This window comes from Phragmites australis, chromosome 2 (genome assembly GCF_958298935.1).
Source record: "Phragmites australis chromosome 2, lpPhrAust1.1, whole genome shotgun sequence".
NCBI classification, from domain to species: Eukaryota; Viridiplantae; Streptophyta; class Magnoliopsida; order Poales; family Poaceae; genus Phragmites; species Phragmites australis.
Genome location: NC_084922.1, coordinates 39,663,545 through 39,681,606, shown reverse-complemented (window position 1 = coordinate 39,681,606; position 18,062 = coordinate 39,663,545). Strand labels below are relative to the sequence as shown.

At 43.5% G+C, this 18,062-nt stretch overlaps 3 protein-coding genes across 9 annotated transcripts; 2 read left to right on the top strand and 1 right to left on the bottom strand.

Annotated features, from left to right (window-relative positions):
• Positions 1 to 1,118: 1,118 nt before the first annotated feature.
• Positions 1,119 to 5,909, top strand: LOC133908796 (pentatricopeptide repeat-containing protein At2g33760). 6 transcript variants are annotated; one of them, XM_062350960.1, is made up of 4 exons: positions 1,119 to 3,001; positions 3,103 to 3,247; positions 3,359 to 3,446; positions 4,832 to 5,909. In XM_062350960.1, the coding sequence occupies exon 1, from the start codon at positions 1,184 to 1,186 to the stop codon at positions 2,966 to 2,968; it is 1,785 nt and encodes a 594-aa protein (XP_062206944.1). In that variant the 5' UTR covers positions 1,119 to 1,183; the 3' UTR covers positions 2,969 to 3,001; positions 3,103 to 3,247; positions 3,359 to 3,446; positions 4,832 to 5,909. The 6 variants fall into 6 exon arrangements, with proteins under 6 accessions (XP_062206944.1, XP_062206942.1, XP_062206943.1 ...); XM_062350958.1 differs by having other exon boundaries at positions 1,119 to 2,988; positions 4,816 to 5,907; XM_062350959.1 differs by having other exon boundaries at positions 1,119 to 2,988; positions 4,795 to 5,907.
• Positions 5,910 to 5,950: 41 nt separating this feature from the next.
• On the top strand, positions 5,951 to 12,565 carry LOC133908795 (protein tesmin/TSO1-like CXC 6). Of its 2 annotated transcripts, none has more exons than XM_062350953.1 (8): positions 5,951 to 6,629; positions 7,016 to 7,120; positions 7,806 to 7,980; positions 9,051 to 9,407; positions 10,191 to 10,270; positions 10,353 to 10,447; positions 11,181 to 11,609; positions 12,145 to 12,565. In XM_062350953.1, the coding sequence occupies exons 1-8, from the start codon at positions 6,232 to 6,234 to the stop codon at positions 12,342 to 12,344; spliced, it is 1,839 nt and encodes a 612-aa protein (XP_062206937.1). In that variant the 5' UTR covers positions 5,951 to 6,231; the 3' UTR covers positions 12,345 to 12,565. The 2 variants fall into 2 exon arrangements, with proteins under 2 accessions (XP_062206937.1, XP_062206936.1); XM_062350952.1 differs by having other exon boundaries at positions 5,952 to 6,629; positions 10,188 to 10,270.
• Positions 12,566 to 13,113: 548 nt separating this feature from the next.
• Positions 13,114 to 14,940, bottom strand: LOC133908797 (protein CURVATURE THYLAKOID 1C, chloroplastic-like). Its single transcript, XM_062350961.1, has 6 exons — positions 14,723 to 14,940; positions 14,510 to 14,604; positions 14,091 to 14,177; positions 13,914 to 13,976; positions 13,787 to 13,824; positions 13,114 to 13,403 (listed from the first exon to the last, which is right to left on the bottom strand). Exons 1-6 carry the CDS (start codon positions 14,832 to 14,834, stop codon positions 13,349 to 13,351), a joined length of 450 nt encoding a protein of 149 aa, XP_062206945.1. The 5' UTR covers positions 14,835 to 14,940; the 3' UTR covers positions 13,114 to 13,348.
• Positions 14,941 to 18,062: the final 3,122 nt, after the last annotated feature.

Genomic DNA, 18,062 nt, shown 5'->3' with positions numbered 1-18,062 from the left:
GGTCTAAAAAACTTGGCCCTTAAGTTTCATAATTTTTTCCAAAATACCCATCTCTTGTAGTGCACTCCTACCTACCACCGAGGGTATTTTGGTCCATTTTTTCTCTATTCATTGGACGGCCACTGTGACTTCACGACTTAGCTTCGCCTCGACGTAAGCTTCACGATGGTGCCACATACTCCTCCAGTAGTCCCACTGTTTTGAGACCAAACCGCGAAACCGCCTGCACGCTTCTCAAAGCGTGACTCACCGCCCTGCTTACACCTTAAGCAAGCGCTTCGATGTCGACGTGTTTACTCCGTCATGCGATCCTGACTGCCGGCAAGTCTCTTCAGCTCCCGATCCCTCGGGCCGCCTTGTCACTTGCATCGGCATCCCTTTCGCTTGACTTTGTCAACACGTCGTCTCCATCCGCCTTCAATGCTTTGCTTGACCTCCACGTGTTCAGCTGGGATCACCCTTGACTCCACCCGGCCTTCTTGATCGTCTGGCACCAAGCACTCCGCCGTCGACCGCTAAGTTGCATCCATCACCAGCACACTATGATACAAGCAAACACATATCTCCAACTCCAATTCCAATTAGTCCATAATCATTATGCTCAAATAAAATCTCAAATCAATTCAAATCACATCAAAACTAATGCAAAACCGAAAATCATCAAACCAAATAAATGATAATATCAATCACTCATAAGAAAACCAAAAAATATTTCAATCATATTGCAACATTTAGAACGTAGAATAGTTTTTTTTAACGAAGAACAAAGAATAGTGACCCGAATCTAGAATGTTTTCATGCGTAGGTTCTGTTTGAATCAGAGGCGGACCCAGCCCAAAATTATAGGTAGGGCGGAGTCACCTGCTCCGCCATGAATCAACGCCGCTGAGGTGAAATACATGGTGCAGAGAGATCAACGTGGAGATCTCGCCACCGGAAAGGTAGGGCGGCCGCCCTACCTCGCCCTATTGGTCGGTCCGCCCCTGGTTTGAATGCACGAATCATTTGGAAATATCGCTAGAAATTTCACAGGGTACGGTTTAAGTTTTAGAAAATTCCACGCATTTCAAACCGTGCCTTAACTGATGCTACGGGCCGGGTACTCGTGGCAGTGGAAAACCTGGCTTCACATTTCTCGACCGTCAAACCGCGAGACCGCAGGAGCGAAGCCCGCCAAAAGGAAATGGCGAATTCGTCAGTTCAATTCGAGCTCTCCAGTTCCAGTATGGATTCCCACCACCGCTCGCCGGAGTACAACTCCCTCCTCCTCGCCGGCCCTCGCCTCGGCCCTCTAAAGCAAGCCCACGCGCGCCTCGTCGTCGCCGGCCACAGCCGCTCCCTCCCCCTCACCACCAAGTTAGCTACTCTCGCGGTGGCAGCCGGCGCCGCTTCCTACGCCCACCTCCTGGCCGCTTCCCACCCCGCGCCGGACTCCTTCCTCTTCTGCTCCCTCACCCGCGCCGCCGCGCACCGCAGTCTCCCGGCCGCCGCTCTCACCTTCTACCGTTGCCTCCTCGCCGCCGCCCTACCCTTCTCCAGCTTCGCCTTCACCGCCGTTGCCAAGGCCTGCGCCGATATATCTGCGCTCCGCACCGGCATGGCCATCCACACCCACGCCGTCCTCCTCGGATTTGGCTCCGATCGATTCGTGCAGACGGCGCTTGTTGTGCTCTACTCCAAGTGCGGCCAACTGGCAGTTGCACGCAAGCTGTTCGATGCAATTCGTGACAGAAGCGTGGTCGCTTGGAATGCGATGATTTCTGGGTATGAGCAGAACGGGCTTGCCGAGCGTGCGATCGAGGTGTATAAGAAGATGCAAGTGGCTGGGGAGGCGCCTGATTCTGCGACATTTGTGGCCACCCTCTCTGCTTGTGCACAGGCTGGTGCTCTGGACTTGGGACGTGAAGTGGAGGGATGTATTGTTTCTGAAAGAATGGACATGAGTGTGTTTCTTGGTTCTGCCCTTGTGAATATGTATGCCAGGTGTGGGTTAGTGAACAAGGCTCGCAGGTGGTTCGACATGCTCCAGGAACGTAATGTGGTTACATGGACCTCCATGATTGCAGGATATGGTATGCACGGACATGGCCATGAGGCAATCAAACTGTTCCATTTGATGAGACGCGAAGGGCCACCACCTAATGATGTCACCTTTGTGGCAGTCCTATCTGCGTGTGCGCATGCTGGGTTGGTTAGCGAGGGTCGTGAAGCTTTTGCTTGCATGAAGAGTGTCTACAGACTGGTCCCTTGTGCTGAGCACTATTGTTCTATGGTTGATATGTATGGAAGGGCAGGACTTCTTGATGATGCAATGCAATTTATACGTGACTTTATACCTGGGGAGCCCGGACCTGAAGTTTGGACAGCAATGCTTGGGGCATGCAAGATGCACAAGAATTTCAATCTCGGAGTGGAGGTTGCTGAGCGATTGATTGCCCTCGAGCCCGAGAATCCATCTCACCGTGTGCTGCTTTCAAATATATATGCTTTATCTGGTAAAATGAACCATGTTGAGAAGGTGAGGAATACCATGATCAAGAGAAGATTGAAGAAGAAAATAGGATACAGCTTGATTGAGATAGGGGGTATTGCCCATCTGTTTCGCATGGGTGAGAAGTCTCATCTGCAAACTAGAGAGATTTACCAATATTTGGAGGAACTGATCCATAGGATTACTAATGCTGGTTATGTGCCTGAAACTGATTCGGTGCTGCATGAATTGGAAGAAGAGGAGAGAGAGGTTGCATTGAGATATCATGGTGAAAAACTGGCTGTAGCCTTTGGACTCATGATGAGTGCTGGGAGCACCGCTCCAATCAGGATAATAAAAAACCTGCGGATATGTGGTGATTGCCATCTAGCTATCAAATTCATGTCGGCTGTGGAGAATCGAGAGATAATTGTCAGAGATAAGCACCGGTTTCACCATTTCAAAGATGGCAAGTGCTCCTGTCTGGAATATTGGTGACAAGCCTTCTCTGTCATAAGGTAAAATCTGCAGGTATTTTGTTACGATGTCGTAGTCAAATATATTGATTCTAATTCTCTTCAAAGTCTGATGGGCCTAGTGTTTCTCATCTCATTGAACATCCATGATTCCAGGTAACTTCAAAGTTGTAGCTTTCTAACTCAAACATTAGGATGTTAGAGGGTGCAGAACGAGCTCTGATTTTCTTGGGCTGCTTCTATTGAAGAACGGAGAGTAAGCTACACTGCATACATCCAAGAGGCTACCATCTCGTGTGAGGTTTGGGCTTGTGGCTTAGATCATTCTATCTTCAGTCTTCGACCTTGCTCTGAACAGATAGTAAGACAAGTCTAACTCACTAATCTGAATTTCTTATGACCATCCGTGCAGACCAAAGAAGCTGGCTGACCCTGAGCTGTTGCCTATCAATTTATCATGCTGCTGCTGAAGATCAGTCATCAGTTGCTGGGCTCAAGAGGTTAGTCCTGTCTCCTGTCCCTGACCGAATGTACGAAGAAGCTTCTCGCGCAAAAGCTATATCCCCCTCTCCATTTATGGATAACCGACTATGTTTGAATCCTCGTTCCGCAAATTGCTCGTGTGTCCCCTTCCTTCTCAATCGCCTTATTCAAACATTGGTGACGTCCAATAGGATATATTTATAAGTTTTGCTAATTATCTAGGGACGTTTGCTCAACTTTTAGGCAGAAGGCTGCTAGCATGGTAGACCTTTTTTTTGGGTTGAGAATAGCATGCTACTAGATTTTTGGATCTGTTAGAAATATACATGGGGGAGTAGAGGATAATGACTTTAGTAAACTAATCTATATTTAATGGATAAGGACTCTATATTCCTAACACCCATTCAAATACAAGGCGTATGCAATAGCATTGCATTTGAAAGAGTTGATACTAAATAATAAACTTAGACTAATACATCAAAAACTGTCTCGTCAAAACCGTTGTAGAGTGGTGTCGGGCCGGCAGCCAGGTGAGAGGAGCAGATCAGTGGAGAGCAACACAGATGGGTAGGGAGAGAGAGCTAACGGGGAAGGAAGTCTACTGGTGGATAGATTAGATCTGGACGAGTAGCGATGTTCAAAAAAACTTGGCTGTGATAGTATGTTAGGAATAGTAACTTATATTCAATAGTAGTCTCTGTGGGCAATATATAGAGTATATGGAGAGTACATGATAATGAAACCTAACCTATACGTAATAGATAAGGACTCTATATTCCTAACAGGATTATCGCTCTGCTTTGCAACGTTCTTTTGAAAAGACTATCTCTCCATAGTACTCCTACGGGCCTATGCAACGTCAATCAGATTAAGATCTTATTTGATAGAACTTCAGCTCTGAGATCCATGCAAGCTCTAAAATTTGTAGGATAAAATAAAATAGTTTAAATATCTATTTTCAGTTCAAAATAAGAACAAGATGACTAAAATAAAGATCCTCAATCGATCCACAACTTCAGCTCCAAGAATTTATGGAGTTATAGATGCCAACTCTAGTAATTTTTAGAGCTAGAGCTCACCAAAACACATCCTAAGTTATGAGCACAGTGTCCCAGTCAACACAACAGTGTTATATCATGTTCCAAGATATCTAGAATTATTACTTTCCGTTTCACAATATAAGCCCAACTTTTGAAACGTTCCACAGTCAGCATTATAGTTATTAAAGCATTCCACTCGCTATCCCTGCTCTAAATTCTAATGCTGCAAAAGAGAAAGAGGTTGAGTAGCTATAGCATGCCATTTAACAGGTGTGTGCATGTTTAGGTGCCATGGAGTATCGATTTTGATGTCGTCTTTGCACAGTGTGCCAATGAAACGGTGTAGGGTTTTCTGTCCGCAGGCTGGTGGGGACGTGTGGTGCTCTGCCAGGAAGCTCCGGCGCCGACTCTTCATTGCGCGGCGGTCTCACACTGGAAGTTGTGAGCGTCACCTTGGGGGCGAGAAAGCGTGGCTGCAAAAGGGTTGATGTGTTTGCTCTTTTGTTTCCTTCTTCTGCTGGCTGGTGGGGATGGCGCGGAACATAAGTTCGAGTAATGCACTAATGCCTGACACTGCACTTTACAGTCAGGCTTGATTTGGTGTCGGAACCGTGGCAAATGCGCGCTTGGGTTGATCGCTAACTGTAAATGCAATCAAATATGGGTTTTAAGCGTCGTTATCTTTCAAATTTGTCTCAATTTGATGGCCACCATTTTCCGACGGGTTGTATTTGCGCATATTTGACCCATGAGAGCGAAACACCAGTACTTGAAGTCTTCAACCATAGTTCCCTTTCTGAAGGAATGGTCATGTTTACCCGTGCTCTCGGGTGGCATTGGACATTTGGACGATTCTTCTCACCTCTCGAAAGGAAAATTACCGGAGCCCATACAGAGCCCATGAGCCGAATGGTGTTCATCTCCACGGGCTCAACAATAGCCTCCACTGAAATCGATGACAACTCACGCTTTTTAAAACCCTCGCGCGAGATTCAGCTTGGTACAAGTGTGCATTCCCGCGAATTCGCAAACTTAATCCATATGCAAGTAGGCCATATCCTACGTGGTCTCCATGTGTCATTGACAAATATTCAGACGCAGCAAGCCCCAGAGCCTTTTCCTAGAAAAGAACTTCAGAAATGACAAGGCGGATCACATCGCTGCACGATGGCGACACCGCCGCCTCTCCGCGCACCGCCCCTTCACACTGACTGCACCGCCCCACCGGGTCCTCCATCCACTGCGGCCCACACGTCAGCAGCAGAGCCGCGTGCGCGTGCAACCTGCGACGAGCTGGACGATCCCGAACCCGTCGAATCGAACGGCGAGCGGCCCAACAACCCCACACCTATGAATTCGAGCCGCAGGATGCGCCTGGGCCGCAATCTGCCGTCCGATGGCGGTCCGGCTCGCGGATCCGGCCGTAGAATATGAGTTTGATTTCGAAAGCGAAGAGTGGGAGAGAGAGAAAGGGGACAAGAGAGGAGAGAGAGAAGGGGGGGAAAGACCGAAAGAGCGAGCAGCAGCAAGAGGGGCAATCCACCCCAACTCTCTCAAAATCCGCCATTCCCCTCCGCCGCAAACACGCGCCGAAGCTCGCGGCGGCACCTCCGCCGGTCCTCCAACGCGGGGCCTCCGCCCCGTCTGATCCGGCGCCGGCGGCCACGATCTCGCTTCTGGTCCCGGCAGGCCGCCGCGAATTGGGTTGGCGTTACCGTGGGCGGGGCCCTTTTTTTGATCTAGTAGCCTCGGGGTTGACTGGATGGCGGGGAAGGAGCAGAGCGGCGGCGGGCGGCCGCCGGTGCCCGCGGCATCCATGCAACCGCCGATTAAGAAGTTGGTGAGGCAGCTCGACTTCAACTCGGCGGTGTTGGCGGGGAACCCTGCGATGGCGGCAGCCGCGGCCGCTGTGTCCAGGGCGCTGCAGCCGAGGGCGGTGCCCGTGGGGTTCCCGCATCCGCAGCACGCGAGGGCTGTGGTGCCGTTGGGGGTGCCGCAGCAGCTGCAGGCGCGGGGGCTGCCGGTGATGCGCCCGCATCAAATGGTGGGGCACGTGCCGCTGCCGCTGCCGCGGCAGGCGGTGTCGGTGTCGGTTCCCGTACCGCAGCTTCGCCCGACGCAGGCGCAGCCAGTGCCACGGCCCCCGGTTGCCGTTCCCTTGTGAGTGTCCCCGCTCTGAGATTTATATCTAGCCTCGAAGTTTTGAAAGTTCCGCTTCTCTGTTTGATACTTTGGAGCTTCCCTTTTTCGTATTGATTCACGTAGCTGAACTTGAAGGTTTTCTATTTTTTTCTGATCATCACCACGAGTCCGAAACTTGGTTTACAGATTTTACTTTGGACTTGTCTTTCCTTGGAAACGTAGACACATATTTGCATTAGATGAACTTCTTGGTTTTAGACTGGCATTTCTAGCAAATTTTTAGCACGTACGTTCTATAGATGATCCCATTGCTGCGATATTTCTAGTGTTTCCTTTCTTCTTAACTTCGCGTCATGCTCCTGGATACTCTATTTCTAATTATGCTTTGTTCCCTTGTATTATAGGAAGCCAGAGTCACCGAAACCGCGGGCAAGACTCTATGAAGGGAAAGATGGCACCCCCACGAAGAAGAAGTGCTGCAACTGCAGGAACTCCAGATGCTTGAAGTTGTAAGTCAGATTCTATCCTTCTTAGCTTGAGAAGAATGCAATATCACAAAGGGAGATTTGTCAATGAGGATTGTGTTCTCCTTTTAGCAGCGCATGCATTCTTTGGCATACTGTAAAAGAGGCTAGGATGTTGTCTAAAAAAAGAGGCAAGGAGCTGAAAGAGTAATGTATGGCCAGCTGAAATATTTGTATGGCATTATATATGCGGAATCTGCTTGAGCTATGGCCTCACTACTGAAGTTTCCTCACTACTGAAGTTTCTCCATGGTTTCTTAAGGAGCTAGAGCTTCCTCTAATGGAGTTTAGACTTTAGAGTTAGAAGGTGTAACTATGTGATGCACTGAAGAGGAATGTCACAAACTGTTTAGATTGTTCGATGTTTCATGATGTAGGGATATTCTTGTAGGTTAGATGAATAATACTAATAGTTATACAAATAAATTGAAAAATCTAACACTCATTCAGTCCTTCATATCCTCACTAAAATCCTAATTTCCGACTCTCTGCACACTTTCACAAATCTGTACAATTTGTTATTGTTTTGGACCTTCCTATCTTGAGTCAGACCTCCTCCCTTTTTGAAATATGAAAAATGTTTTGCTGTTTCAATACCTTTTCAAGCTGTACAACTTCCCATTTACTGATGCTATCCATTGGAAACTTTTTTATGGTTATTTATGCACAGGTACTGTGAATGTTTTGCTTCTGGTGTTCATTGTGATGGATGCAACTGCACCAACTGTTTTAATAATGTTGAGAATGACGCCGCCAGACGTGAAGCTATTGATGCTACATTGGAGCGTAATCCAGATGCATTCAGGCCTAAGATTGGGAGCAGCCCACATGCGAATCGGAGTAATGTATGTTTTGAGGTCCAAATCTTATTCAAATAGTCACTTGCTAAGTGACTGCATATTTTCTGTCTGCTATTCCTTGAGTATCATTTGCTCGTCCTAGCAATGCTCATGCACATGTTGGAGATCCAAAGCTTATTCTAACTAAGAGGAGTTGAATTGAAACACCACTCTAGCTGAAGGGAAAAAATTTAGAAAGTTGTGAGGCTTGAGAAATTTACACCAGAAGTTTCCTTAGAAAACTTAAAAACTTTTACATTTTAGTGGCCTTCTCCTGCTAGTCATCTTCTCTGTTTGGCTCTCAGGAACGTCATGCCTCAGTCATAGGAAATGCGTATAAATGTACTTCTACATGTGCTTGTTTTTTCAAAGATTCATACATTAGCAACTTAATTTGAATCCTTAAATCAAATATTAACATACCATCTTCAACATGGTTTAGAATGGAAACATGCCACTATTGAATCTTAATCAAATATTGATAGGCTTCCTGTCAAAAAATTACTCTAATAAGTAATAAAGTAGGGGGGGGGGGGGGGAAGACAAAGTAAGTGAAAAGTCCAATATCAAATCCTCCATGCAAAATGCTTGCTACCTATGCCGCCAACAGTAAATATTTGCATGTTTCCTTTCATCCCACTTATAATATGAAGTACCACCTCCAGCCAAAAATAGATGTCATCCTAGAATGCACGCAATCAAGCTTTCATACGTTTGGCTATTTATGTATTAAAACTACTTAGATTTGTCATGATAAAATAATATTAATAGATTCACTGTCAAAAGTACTTTAATGTCATTATAAGTATTAGTTTTCTGAAACATATACTTAGATAAAGTAATGGTCAAATGTGTGCATTAGAAACTGTATCGATGTCCTAAACAGCATCTGAATAGACCGGAGGTAGTGTTTTTAGTTCAAACAAGAATCATGTTTTTGATAGGAAGCACGCATGCATGTTTTGTCTTGATATTTGTAACTAATGATAAGTGAGAACTATTGTATTTCTCATCTAGACCATGTTAATTGCGTTGCCATGACTTGTGTAATTGATACTAGTCCATGAAATTGCCAGGAGGCATCAGGGGATCTCCCTTTAGTAGGGAAGCATAATAAAGGGTGCCACTGCAAGAAGTCAGGATGCCTCAAGAAGTACTGTGAGTGCTTCCAAGCTAATATACTATGCTCCGAAAATTGCAAGTGTATGGATTGCAAAAATTTTGAAGGGAGCGAAGAAAGAAGAACTATTTTCCAAGGGGATCAAAAAAATGCCATTCACATGCAGCAAGCAGCAAATGCAGCAGTAAATGGTGCCATTGGGGTTACAGGATTTCCTTCTCCTTCCACATCAAGGAAGAGGAAACACATAGACCCTTCACTTGACCATTCGAATAAAGAACATGTAGTGAACAGGAATGGCCACCTACCTCAGGTAATGGCCAGTCAATGATTTCAACATGCACAGTTTTTGCCTCATTTCTTTATCTGTGCATAGCTTTGTGTTTTTGAGCTGTTGACTTCAGAAGTAAGTTAAAGCACTCTGTTTCGTCACTGGTAGTGCGAATGTTATGCTGTGCATAACATGAAGTGAGGTGATGAACCAGGCCTGTGTCATTGAGAGCTAGTTGTTAATAAACACTGTTCCTGGGTATGGTTGTAAAGGAAATAAGTTTCTCTTTGCACCATCAGTGCCAATGCCAAAGTGATGCAACGGTTACATTTACTGACATCCCTGGCAGCATAACATAAGGAAAACGGAATCTACTTACCTACCCCACTCTTCAGCCTGCATAGAGCCATAGGCTGCCTTACCAGTTTTATGCATTGGAACTAGGTAGAAGAGGTCAACTACTGAAGTATAAGAACTTCACAAGCAAGAAGAGTGACGATACCACGTTTCTTACTTAAACTTAGTTAATACTAATCGTCAACATATATTTGAGGGCACTTTTCTTTTTACATGACATGATGATAAAGCAGTGTTCACTCCTCACATTCTGCTCCTAGTAGATAGTGACATCTTATGAAATTAGAATTATTTTTGGTACTTTTTGTGAGAAAGGACAAATTATTCTAGAACAGAACTGCAAATAAAAGTTGACTTTTTGCAAGGAGATAAGATAAAGGTACTTATAGCAACAGTTAGTATGAGATTACGACAAGGCTAGTTGTATATACTCCTACTTCATACTTTAACCAGTCTATTTATCAGAAGAATGCAGTACCTGATGGTTCACTTCCAATAAGCCAGTCTGCGCATCCTCCTACTCTGGGCCCCTTTAAAGTTACCTACAGGTAACTGTCAGCTATACAACATTTTCCTAGAATGCCTATCGTATCTGTTTTCTATTGACGGGTTTATGCAATCCTACTTCAGGCCCCTTTTAGCAGATATTGTTCAAGCAGAGGACATAAAAGAACTCTGTAAGCTTTTGGTGGTGGTATCAGGAGAGGCTGCAAAGGCATACACCGGTATTGCTCTTGGCATTATGCTGGTTTTACTTTTTTTTCAGTTTTACCAGTTCGTATGGTCAAATATCCTGGTGATCCTGCCAGTATGCTTATCTTTGTGATACTGCATACAAGTTCTTCTTTTCTGTTCTTGCTTGAAAATTTAGATTGTATCTGTTTTCTCTGTTAACATCATTTCTTGAGCTTGGAACTTGGATGCTGATGAGGTGGTGTATCAAAGTTTCTTTTGAAAACAGCTATTGGATAAGATATTGTGGACCCTAAGTGTTAATGCTTCACCCCTTCGAACAGAAAAAAATTGTAAGATATTTACTAGGACTTTTCTTGGATGTGCAGCTATTACTGATAATGTAGTTCAATAATTTTCTAAGCTTTGCACAATATGTTCAAGGTTACTATTTGCCTTTTTCCTGTTGAAACCATATTGTACAAGAGTTTAATGGTGAGTAGTGGTAGTTTTAATGACATTTAGCGTTTATCGAATCATCTATTGTTGTTTTTACTGCATATTTACAGTTTTCAATTTGTTAGATTTATTCTGTTTATCAATATAAGGTATGGCCGCGTCATATGTGGCATTGTTTTGATTTTTTTTAACCTGAACCAGCAATAGCATTGCACTCATTTATGTTAAGAGAGAACAACCAAGAGCAGTAAAAAGAGTGATTTACATAGTCCGGCATAAGGGATATTAGCTTTATGGTTATTTTCTGCTCATTGGTTAAAAAAACAGGTAGGAAAGCCCAGCAAGAGGTGGTGTCAGAGAAGGAAGATGAAAGGGGAAGGAAGAAGGAAGATAATAAGGGAGGTTCCCTAGCGTCGACAAACCATGATAGAGAAGAAAATAATCAAGATCCAGATAAAAAAGCATCAGTTGATGACCGTTCAAACGGAGCACCTCATACAGACAAAGCTCTTTTAGAAGAATCCAGACCTAATTGTGCTGATGATCAGAAGTCCAATAGGCCTATGTCTCCTGGAACACTAGCACTGATGTGTGATGAACAAGATACAATGTTTACGACTTCTCAAAATGTTGTTGCTCAGCAGACGGTTGCTGTTAACGAGAACCAATCTGAACTGTATGCAGAACAAGAAAGATGTGTGCTGACGGAATTCCGTGAGTGCCTCCGTAAGCTTGTGACATGCGGAAGAATGAAAGGTACACCAAACATTCCTATTCATCGTGCTAACACAAAATTCTTGCACATGACCTCATCTTGTTACTTTAAGTCATGATTATACATGATAGTGTTAATATGGCCATGGGTGTATAGGTCACTGGTCGTATTTATTTTGTTCTTTGGCAAGTCCTCGTGTAACAAACTTCGCCATAATGGGCGTGTGGTTTGTATGAGTTTTCTTAGACTCCTTTTCTTCTTCTTAATATAATGATGTGCAACTCTTCTGCGCGTTTGAGAAAAAAATATATACATGATAGTGTTAATGATTTGTGTCCATCTGACTGAATGGGCTTACTCAGTTTCGTGTCCGCTGACTTAAGAATTGGATTTGCTGTTTCATTTATACAATCTGTTGTACTAGTGCTTGCTTCCCTGTTGTGATGTTGTCCGAGAAGTGAGATCCATTAATAAATCTAGAAGGCTGAAGCGCTTATGTATGCTTGTGTCAATGCATCTTTTCTGTTTGCTTTGTAAGACTAGGATGAGTTTAATCCTGGATATTCTCCCCTGCAGAGGAAAGGTACACCATGGCGATCAAATCTGAAGTATCTGGCCATCCTGGACAGGTAAATGGTGTTTCTCAAGTACCGCATTCAAAAGTAGATGCACCTGCTGTTGTAAAAACATTTCTGCAGAGTTCCAGCAGTCATCCTGTAGCTGGAAACCCTGTTACTGGGCATTTGGACAAAAAACTGAAGCCTGAGAATACATAGGTGTCTCAGGTTTGTATTTGGGGTGTAACAATGATCAAGAGAATCATGTTTTGCACCCTCTTAACAGGTTGACCAGATACATGTATCAGTCTTGATCAATAATTTAGATTCTAGAGAGTTCCAATTTATTCTCATTGGTCAGAATAAGTGTAATGCTGGATAGTTAGTTTAGTCATAAATGCATTTAACCTTATCGTATTATCTACATTTAATTCCTCTCCTTTTGATTTCCCTCTTGAAATTTCACCAATCGCCATACTAATAGCTGATATGAGATTGTTCCGTATAACATCATGTGTCATTTACCACTGACCAATTCCCTAGGGAAAATTTCGTTTAGCAACACTGCAAAGATGAAGCAGGACGTGTTCTCTGGTGGCCAGGAGGTAGGGTAGCAAAGCTATCCATCTGGATTGAGCCCTCGTTTGTCACCGTGGCACTGTTGTTATTTTCCAACTCCCGTGATCTCTCTAGCGCCATTAGTGCACTACATCAGTTCCATGGTTTTACAATTGGATTTGAGTTGGTTCATGGGTAGCTCCCGATTGCAATCAGTTCCTAACTGGGGATTTGGAGATTTTTAGGCAGCCTGAGTGCATGACATTTGGTTATTAACCCACGAAACACTTGGGTAGGCCTCTATGTTGAGGGCTGGCTCTTACTGAATCCTTGACTTCGTTTCATTCTTGAATATGAATTGATTGCCAAATTTTGGATGTAAAATATGCAACTCGTTCTTGAATATGAATTGATCGGCAGCAATATTCGGTTAGGAATGAATCTAGGGATTGGTTCTTATTTCTCGTACAAGAGGTCCAAGCCCAAGTCTTGCTACTGGGAGAATGGTTTTAATCACACTAACCAACATGTACAGGAAATAGATATTGCTTCTAGAGAGTGAAAATGGTAACACTCATTGCTCACATACAGTTAAACATTACATCTCGCCAGGCCTAAAGAGAACCGATGACAGAATGCTTGTTGTCCACTGTTGCCTCAAAAAGTTACTGCCCCAAGATTCGAGACACTGAGCTTTTGATGTTCTTCAGAAACTCTTCCCTGCAAATAATATTGGACTAGTAAATCCGAATGCACAAAAGGTTTAGTAGGGAGTATGTTGTATTTTCATTGATGTCAATGTTCGGCATACCAAAAAGAAAAATGCCATCCGACTAAAAAGAAAGGCATTACATTGTGGAACATATGTCTGCACAAAAAGCTAGCTAATGATGTTTTCGTTAATGATACTAAAGAGTGGGATTTCAATAGAGAATTCAATGGACGCTCAAAAAGTTTTGCTCTACCCCATAGGATGATAAAATTTTAGTTCATACCAACAACGCGTAACTTTGTCGTATTAATTCCTCGTACAGCAGATAAAAAAAATCCTCGTACAGAATGCAAACCCTTGGGAAGTGTATGGATATGAAAGTCATGCAAACCTGTCTGGCTTGAAGAGGAGATTGTTGTAGATGAACAGCTGAAACGTCAAAAGGAGTTGTGTAGTGATAGTACAGAAAATATTTGAAAAGGATGGGAAAAGTTTGTAGAAGGTTCTGCAGAACTTACCCATGCAACTAATATCCCAATTAATTCAAAGAGAAGAGGAAGAACAGGGAGCTTATCAATGACCTGAAGGTGAAACAATGCAAGAACCAGATTAATCTTATATGCCTTGTAGCAGAACACTTTCTACTGTCAGGAACTGAGAGCTGCATATTTGAAGATAGGCCATTTGGAATTCACCTCAACTAGATTTACTGAAGCCCATATTGCAGCTATTGCTGCGAAGCCTATACCAGCTAAAGCAAAGATGTCTTGGGGAGTGCTGAACTGTTTCAATTCAAGAAAAACAACAACAACAACAACAACAAAGGACGAGCCTGATGAGTTTCTTATCATAAATTGGTGCCTCATGGAAGTACAATTCAGAATAAATATACTGGAGAAGCTGAACAAAGCATAACACCAAGGTTACTGCACTGATGCATTGGGCACCGGGAGTGATAATGCTTGTTAAGTTTTATTGTTCAAGACTACAGCCATGGATTATTTTTTTTCTGTATTGTCAGTACGATGTTTCCCAGCTACGTAGTAGGAGTAGTATCCAATCTTGAAGAAGCCAAATTTGCTTAGCGAATGTGACTCAAGGACAAGAAACTCACGGAGTTCTTGACGTATTTCACGATGCTCCCGGACGATTCTGATGAACTGTCTTGCGCAACCTTTGCAACGATACCGCGGCTCCTTATCCTCCTACCTGCGCCACGCATCGCCGAGCACATCATGCGTGCAGAACTCAACACCGTGCCTGGATACAGAGGTACCAGGAGGAAAACACGCAGCAGAGCATGGTGAGCGACTGAGAGGTGAATCACCTGAGAATCCGGGAGAGGGCAGCCGTGGGAGATGGCCGGAGAGGTTCTTCGTCCTGCCGCATGGCATGAGAGCTGCTGCGGGTTGCGCAACGGCAAGGGCACCGGCCATCATGGCTGCCCACCCCTGAGAATTGTTGCAGAACGGGCGATGGGTGCGTGGAAGGACCGAAGAACTGTTCGGCCACCCGTCTGCTGCCCTGCACCGGATGTGAACCAAAGCTCTCTAGGCCACTAACGCAACATCACATGGCCAATTTGCAGATTGCCCCCTGCCTATTGCAGATATTTTGCATCGTCTCCTCCAGCAGATGTCAGTACAGTGACGACAAAGAAGCACTACGGACTCCGGTCAGTGCTGGAGATCATCAAGCCGCTGAACAAACACCAGATTCCTTAATCACGATGCACATGTCGTACTTGAAATCATACAAAACACTAGACGGAGAATCCAACATGCAGCACTGCTGCTGCAGCCTCGCAAGAAGCACTCTACCTTACAGTACGCCCGTGACGAGCCCAGCACGGCGCCGCGTCGTCCAAGCGCCCAGGTCTCTCTGTCCGTGCCCGCCCCGCGAAGAAAGCCCGTAGCGCGTGCGTCCCCTCGTTCATTTTAGAGGCAATCCAATGTATACCATCAACATTTATCAAAATCCTCAATCTATCCTAAAAAAGTTCTCATCTCTCGTATAGCTCTACTGAAAATTGTTCTTACCATATATGTCATTATTATCATAAAGATATTAATTATAATGACACACACGTAATAAAAAGCTAAATTTCTCTTCCATATGTGTTACTACCATCAGCTTCATTACGACAACAATAGCACACAGAGAAAAAAAAAATTTATGTAATGACACATGAGGAACAAAAATGTCAATGTAAAAAGTAAGAGTCCCCTGTCAACAGAGCCCAGGCTGATATGTGCCAGCTAGCGGTTGATAATTTTAAGACCATGGTCTACCTACGCGACCAGACGAGGCTAGCACGACCAGTCTATTGGTCGCAGATGGAAATCTCGCGTTCCATCTGCGACCAGCGCGAGGCAGGTACTCACCTAATTAATATAATAGTATTTAATGTCATCCACTCACGAATTTTTCTTCCCTAGGCACTCTTTCGGCAAGCGAGTTCGTGGGCTGACGTAGAGATATCGTGACATGTCCCATAGCATTTAATACTATAGGATGGCCGAGCAGTCATGCGTGACGAGCGCGCAACAAACGTAGCGATGGTTGGCGGATGGGACTGGACGTGCAGGACGACTAGGCCGGGCCAGACCAGGTGTGCTCGTCACCCGTAATGATGACCTAGAAGTATCTATCTTTGTTAGGTATAGCGTGACCACCGTATTTTGGCACATTCTGCTTGTATGTATATTTCGCCTCCTACTATATAAAGGAGGAGGACTGGGCTTGTAATAGGGACGAGATAATCCAACTTATAAGAAAATACACAGTACATATGGCTATTATCCCAAGGAAGGCATAAATCTAGATAAATCTTGGTGTTCTTGAGTTCCTTCGACACACATATACTCACCAACAGACACTGAAAACGTTGATCACACACCCATCGTTCGGCATACCCTGGATATATTGTCAGTGATTAAGCATCGATAGTTGGCGTGCCAGGTAGAGGCACCTTTTCACGTTTCGTCAAGTGTTGATAAGTCGATTGGGCTACCTATGACTGAATCCATGGCAACCGCTAAGTCCCATTATGGGGAGCCTGATCGCCGTAAGGTATTTGTCATGGGATACGACACAGATGAGCTCGTGTGTTGTAAGCCTGGGACACCGAATTAGAGCTCGAAAGCTTCGAGACTCAACGTGAAGTATGCATGACAGACCATGCAGCAGGGGGCATGTCCCGGGCACTATTAGTGAGCCTCAGGCCTTGCACCTAGGAGAAATTGGTCTGACACCGAACAAGGAGGCACTCCGATATAGCCCTCGCATAGGGTGCTATCCTCGGTGGCGTCGCCGTCTAAACCATCACACAACACGAGCGTTAGGGGCTCCCCTCTTCGCGATATATCGTCGCTCCACACTCAACAACTCGACTAAGAGGTAATGGTGTAGAGGAAGATACTATCATCTAGCTCTCAAAAAATTTCAACTAAAAAAATTACTCCCTTCATTTTCGTTTACTTATCATTGTTTTTTACTATAGTAAATTTGACTATGTGTTTTTCTAAAAAATATTTAAAGATACTTAATACTTTTATATTATTAAATTTATCATTAAATAACCTTTATTAGTATTGTATATTTTAAGTATCCATATTTTTTTTAAAAAAAACACTTGATCAAATTTACTATAGTAAAAGGCAGTGACAAATAAACGAAAACTGGGTAAGTACTTTTGGAATGATAAACAAAAAGGACAAAATTCAGGATCCCTTGGAATTTATCTTTTGTTTTTTATTGTATAAATCATATTTTTGTTTGAATTTTTTAAGAGCTAGATGATAGTATTCTCTACATCACATAATTTTTATGACTATTTAGGTAATGTTTTGAGTTTTGAGAGCGTCAGAATACAACATTTTTCTATTTTTAGTCTTATCACCATTCCACCGAGTGATCTGTAATTTTTTTAAACGGACACATATATTTATATTTTTTATTTAAAATATATAAAAATAAAAGATCTAGAGGAAAGTCCGTTTAAAAAGGCATAACTAGATGAAAGTACACCAGTAAAACAGTTCTAGTTTTCATCTAAAAAATAACAATGGTTTTCCCCAAGCAATTTGTTGAATTCGCCTTGGGGTGAATGCATGGCGGACACGAGAATCTGCTCCTATCTGTGCGGGGTGTGCCTTGGGCCAGCCCAGGGACAGGGGTGCCCGAGAAGGGCCCATGGTTAAAGAGGTTCCAGCCTACCAGGCAGGAAGGCCCACCATAACTTTTTTATTTTTAAATAAAAATACAAATATATACGTCCATTTCAAAAAAAATGAAGATATAGGCTCCAATAAAAAATATTTTGTTCCTCAAAAACCAAAGAACTATCGAAATGCTCATGAAAATTTCTAAAAAAATTATGTGGTGTAGAGGATACTATCACCTAGCTCTCCAAAAATTTCAACTAAAAAAAACTTACTCCCTTCATTTTCGTTTACTTGTCACTGTTTTTACTGTAGCAAATTTGACTATGTGTTTTTTTTCTAAAAAATATTTGTATATACTTAAAACTTTTATATTATTAAATTTATCATGAAACAAACTTTACTAGTATCGTATATTTTAAAAAAAAATTGAAAAAATCTTCATCAAATTTACTACAGTAAAAGACAGTGTCAAGTAAATGAAAACTGAGTAAGTACTTTTGG

What these genes read in the sequence shown, in the direction of transcription:
- LOC133908797 (XM_062350961.1), bottom strand. Translation starts at nt 14,834, where the DNA reads ATGATGGCCGGTGCCCTTGCCGTTGCGCAACCCGCAGCAGCTCTCATG. An exon ending in GCCCTCTCCCGGATTCTCAG is followed by an intron (nt 14,605 to 14,722) that starts GTGATTCACCTC and finishes TGCGTGGCGCAG; the next exon opens with GTAGGAGGATAAGGAGCCGC. An exon ending in TGAAATACGTCAAGAACTCC is followed by an intron (nt 14,178 to 14,509) that starts GTGAGTTTCTTG and finishes GAATTGAAACAG; the next exon opens with TTCAGCACTCCCCAAGACAT.
- LOC133908796 (XM_062350960.1), top strand. Translation starts at nt 1,184, where the DNA reads ATGGCGAATTCGTCAGTTCAATTCGAGCTCTCCAGTTCCAGTATGGAT.
- LOC133908795 (XM_062350952.1), top strand. Translation starts at nt 6,232, where the DNA reads ATGGCGGGGAAGGAGCAGAGCGGCGGCGGGCGGCCGCCGGTGCCCGCG. An exon ending in CACATGCGAATCGGAGTAAT is followed by an intron (nt 7,981 to 9,050) that starts GTATGTTTTGAG and finishes TGAAATTGCCAG; the next exon opens with GAGGCATCAGGGGATCTCCC. An exon ending in GGCTGCAAAGGCATACACCG is followed by an intron (nt 10,448 to 11,180) that starts GTATTGCTCTTG and finishes TTAAAAAAACAG; the next exon opens with GTAGGAAAGCCCAGCAAGAG.